At 46.0% G+C, this 5193-nt stretch overlaps 1 protein-coding gene across 1 annotated transcript in view; it reads left to right on the top strand.

The window, feature by feature from the left end:
* The window catches only part of LOC108801786, a 31753-nt gene that overhangs the window by 847 nt on the left and 25713 nt on the right, over positions 1-5193 (top strand). The window contains exons 2-8 of the mRNA XM_018573697.1: positions 1208-1278; positions 1525-1617; positions 1684-1811; positions 1906-2046; positions 3277-3336; positions 4445-4609; positions 5020-5116. Coding sequence (XP_018429199.1) covers positions 1208-1278; positions 1525-1617; positions 1684-1811; positions 1906-2046; positions 3277-3336; positions 4445-4609; positions 5020-5116 — 755 coding nt within the window. The remainder of the gene's footprint in view (positions 1-1207; positions 1279-1524; positions 1618-1683; positions 1812-1905; positions 2047-3276; positions 3337-4444; positions 4610-5019; positions 5117-5193) is intronic.

Below are 5193 nucleotides of genomic sequence, written 5' to 3'. Positions count from 1 at the left end.
GCACATGGGGGGTGGGATTGGTATGCATGTTACTGGAGGGGCTTTAGGTTGCATGTTATCCTAGTAATGCCTATTATGGGGGGTGGAATGTGATGTTTGTTGGCCATCTTGCTGATGTCACTGGTTGCCAGTAGCTGGGTGGGATGTTGGATAGGGTGTCCCCCAATTGCTAAGAGCTCTTGGCAACCTGTGGTGCTCTGGCTGGAAAGGGGGCAGCAGATGACCATATGAGATGTTGCCTCATTATAGGAATGGCCCTGCCACAGTCCAGCTGACCCTTCCCTGCACAGGGAAATGCTACTGTGATTGGGCCCTCAAGCTGATTGGCCATCTGATGGTACAATCTCCTCAAATGAAACCATTCCAACTCCTCCTATCCAATCAGGCTGGATCTTGCCCTGCCTAGTTGGTGGTAGATCTAAAGACTGTATGCTGTTAGTGGGAAGACTCTATTGGCTAACCTGAGGTGTCTTCTGCCCAAAAGTAATCTCTGCTGTAAAATAGTTTAAAGGGGGGTGGTGGGAGCAGGGCATTGCCACCAGGTGTAGTAATGGACTGTGGCCAAACCTTGCCCTAGATATCAATGACTTTCTATCAAAGATGGACTGTCCCTCTAAAGATTCCTCCATTTCTTTTACAAGTTTTGAACTTGTATTGTAACACCTGAGAGAAAAGGACGCCTTGCAGGGACTGATGCATTGTCTGCAGTATGTTTAGTTGGCCAATAAAACCGATCATGAACTCCAAACATTCTGGGGAAGAGTGGGGGGATTTGTGGAATCCTATCAAATTGGAGTAGAGAAAATCTGGAGCAGTTCAAATGGTAACGGAATTGGCTTCTCATTTGCTCAGTATTTCTAAAATGGATATGGTTGCCATGGACACCTGCTCTGGCTTTTGCCTAATCTACTTGATTAGGGCTGACCAGGGAGCTAGAAGACCCTGCTGCAATTGTGATGTCAGAATTACTTGCTTGAGGGGTGCACTGGGAACTTGGCTATTCCTATGGGTGCTGCACAGTACCACCTCCTTGTCCCTAATACTAAGTATCTGGTATTCTGTATGTATGGACTCTGCACAGGATTTCTCGTCCTGTATGCTGGGTGTAGTTTTCGGTATCTGTATGGATTCTGCACAGTAGCACATCTTGTATGCCCAGGGTGAGGTCTGTATGTGTGAATAATGAAGCTCTCTTGTCATGTTCTAGAGTTGCAGTGCTCTGCTTGACTCTTCCACATCTTCTGTATGCGCAGACGTTACCACAGACTATACCGACTGGTAAGTGCCTCTTATTCTCAGTAAACCCAGCTGGTGCTCGCACTACTTTGTAACCAATGCCATCTTAAACATCCCTGCCTGACCTTCAAGGAGGACAGAACTATGATGCTGCAGTTGCCTCTAGACCTGTAATCCTGGTTTGATGGCGGAGCCTTGCCTTCTAGACCCGTACCTCATGGTTTGATGGCGGAGCCTTGCCTTCTAGACCCGTACCTCATGGTTTGATGGCAGGGCCTTCTCTTCTAGGTATCTTGAAGACAGAATGTCGTGGAAGAGTTTTCTGGATATGGGGAGACAAGAGTTTCTTTGGCCCCACCCAATGGCAGATGGAAGCAATAAGTAAGTAGACTTTCCCTCTATGCTAATAGATTCTTAAGCTCTTCCTAATGTCTACCATTTTATCAGACGATGTAGGGCTTCCTGACTTGATGCTTGAGGGACGGGCAGCACAATGTGGCTACACCCTCACCAATGATCTGTATGGGAATGTGGAAATCCGGATCTCATTTCTGGCCTGTTGGGTGAAGAATGTGGTAGGTATTTTTTGATACTGACCAATCCATCCAATTTTCATCTTTCCTTGCTCCCTCTTATTGACCCCCCCATTTTTTTTCCCCAATCTTGCAGAATGACCAGCGATTTGATATCTCTGTGCAGCTCAGAGTGGTCAGTGGACAGCAGACTGTAGTGTATCCCGTGACTATAACCTGTTCCCCTGAAAAGCAATGGGAAGTGAGGGAGATCATCTGTGAGGAAAACTACATGGAGGTAAGGGTGTTTGTGCATTTTGAACACGTTGCAGCTACATCTCAAACTATGAGGTGGGTGCCAGCAGTCGCATTCTCGTCACACTGCTCTGTGTAGGTGACCTCATGTACACCAAGTCAGAGCTAATCTTAAATTGAGGGGATTGTAAGGCTAAGACTGCTTGACTTGGACCAACCACTATTTAAAGTAGATGTAAAACCTAAGCTTTCCAGTAGTAACAAGGTAGAGTGCATGCACCCTGTAGGAGGGGGGGTTTGGAACTCTTAACAGGACAATGTGTCCACCTAGAATGGTGGAACTTGTAATGGGGAAAATGAATGTCCAACAAGGAAGTGTTAGTGTTTGCTGTGGGGGAAACTCTAAACCAGTATAGAGGAGACTTGTATCTACAATACACTGGGGATTGTGTGGCCACCTTGGCATGGATTTAGTTTGGGGATGTTTCAGTCCCCAACAGTTGACATTCTAGTGACCTAAGCTGCCTCTAGTATAAGCAAACTGTATAGAGAAGTGGGTCTGACAAATCTTGGCTTAATACTTCAAGTTGCCTCTGAAAAATGCAAATTTTAGTGGGTGGATGTGTAGCCCAAGATGGCAACCGGATTTGCTGTAATGAAGTCTGTCCAGTGGGGTTTGCTCACTGCATGTGATGTGGGTCATAACCTCCCCCTCTTACCCCCTAGACAGATTGTGGGTTAGTCTTAAGGAGAACTGAGGAGTGCTTCTCACTCACCTCATAGTTCTAGCCGACCTGTGACAATGAGACTGTCACAGGTCGGCTCAGTAGATCGGGAGGTGAGCGAACACATACCGGGTTCGCTCACCTCTCGATCCTGTCACAGCTCTCTGCAGTGACGGGAGGGACTGGATTCCCCTCTCCCTGCTCCAATCCGCCAGCGCTGACTGGCTGAACGGGAGGGGGCGGGTACAGCTGACTCTGCCTCCTAGATAGGCAGAGCCAGCTGTCACTAACGCAGCTGGGCGGATCCAGACATCGATGTCGGGATCGGCTGCGGCGTCTCGGTATACAGCAAGCTGCAGCTCGCGGTATACTGAGCCTAGGGTAACGGGAGGATGCTAGTTTGTGTCCTCCCGTTACTCTAAGGAGAACTATGGGGAAAAGCCCTGACCCCATAGTTCTCCTTAACATGGGCAAACTAGACATGCACTTAGTAATTGTGTGACAAAGCTACAAATATAACGTTTAACAAGCCGGTTTCCCCCCTACAGGTGTCTGTGACAAAACTTATTGCTGCACTCGTGGATTTTCTTAAACTGTCAGAACAAGTGGTAAGCTTTCTTTGTGGCAAATTAAGGTCTTGAGATGAAATATCAGTTGTGAATGCTAAAATTTCTTTAGGCCTCTTATATGGTATTTCACATGGCTACTAGCATATTCTGCACCTGTATGTTGGCTGGAGGCTGAGCCTCCACTAATCCAGGAATGGGATCCCAACAGAACTTGTCCTTTTTTTTTTATTCCTGCTTTTGTAGAATCAAGGAATATCTAAAGTCACAGCAACTGTCCCAATGGTCTTGGACTTCCCAATGCTATCACCCTCACAGCAGGCTGAAGTAGCTTAAACCAGTTACTGTATAGCTTGTTTGATTGGTAAACCAGTTGCAGTTATGGTGGTCAATAGCTTAAGCTTTTTCATTTCCTGGGAAGGACATGGCTTTAGTTCTGGCTTTAGCAGCTCCTCAGTTGGGGTCTGAGTCCCCAAGACCAGGACCTACTTTCAGGAGCCTAGACTTGCATCCCTGCAGAAATTGGCTGTTTAGCTTGCCTGGTCCAATGCGTCGCCACAAACACCCTGGTGACTGTACATCTAGCTGCTGGCACTTTGATGTGGTGTAACTTGGATGATGGCAGATGTAACCAGGGGAAAAGGCCAGAAAATTGCAAAACTTGGAAGGTTTGGCAGAAGCGGGTAAATGCATGATGTCTAAAGAGTAATCCAAAATCTAACCAGTTATTTGGTCTCAAATCTGACCCAGGATGTTGGCTGAGGCATAAACTATTAAGGTGGCTGCCACTGCTGACCTGGAAATACTACCTGCCTGGCCCTCTGGTTTTAATACTACAAACTCGGTGTTGCAAACCACCAAAGATAACCAAGGGAGTTAAGGTGTACTAAAAGGGTTTTGGCTCCATAAGATGGTAGTCTTCACTATTCCCTACTCCATGACATAGTTTTGGCTTTAGTTATACTTTAATTCTAAGTGGAAACTTCACCTCACTCATGTCCAGTAGGCAGTCAGACAACTAGTGACTATGTTCTCCAGTTTCCCATGGTTTGTAGGTCTAAGGATGGAGCTCCATCACTTTAGTTGCAGTTCTGAAATGGTTTGTTTCTCATAAATGCCTATATTCTGTCCTTTTTTGCACTTCCTGCAGGCTGGGGCTGAGCTGTATCAGGCATGGGAAGTGGCATTCTTTAATACTTCTACTGGTACCATTCCTGCAGAAGATGCCGTCAACAAGGGCTACGGTGTCAGTGTCACAGTGACCAGGGTGGTTTTAAGAGCACCTTACAATACATTTGAGTCACAAATCATACCGGTAAGAAGGCATGCCAAGGTAAAATGTAACTGGGTAGGGTGTTGGGTTATGGGATGTCTTAGTTGCCAAATTTCCATAATTTGGTGTTGCAAATAACTGTTCAAGATTAGTAAACTGAGCACATGGTAGTTTTCAACAAATCTCTGCACCAGTTTCTTTCCTGTTCCAATCTCCTACTGTACCCCCTTGAGATATGTAGACTGACAGTAACTGCTGCTGGTATATTCTAGCCGGCTAGTATACTTTTTGCTCGGTGGCTTAAGTGGTGCATTCACATTCAAATTAAGTAATTATTTGCTTTTTACACTTCAGACTTTGAACAAGTCCAACGGAAATCTTTCTTGAAGTGTAACTGGTTAGCTTAATACCCTGTGTTGGATATGTTTAGCAGGATCTCTATTCTCTTGCAGATTGACGACTACACTGCTAATGTGATTTACAGCAAAATGCACTACACGCAGACTCTGCTCGACCTCTACATAGGCACAACCCTGGCATGTCCCCGTGGTAGGTTATCTAACCAGTTCTTGTCTATAGGCACTTAATAGAGGACCAGAAAAAAAATGAAGGTTGCATGGTGGGAC

Source organism: Nanorana parkeri, unplaced genomic scaffold, assembly GCF_000935625.1.
Source record: "Nanorana parkeri isolate BGI_ZX_2015 unplaced genomic scaffold, ASM93562v1 scaffold2493, whole genome shotgun sequence".
NCBI lineage: Eukaryota > Metazoa > Chordata > Amphibia > Anura > Dicroglossidae > Nanorana > Nanorana parkeri.
This window is presented reverse-complemented; position numbering and strand designations above follow the sequence as displayed.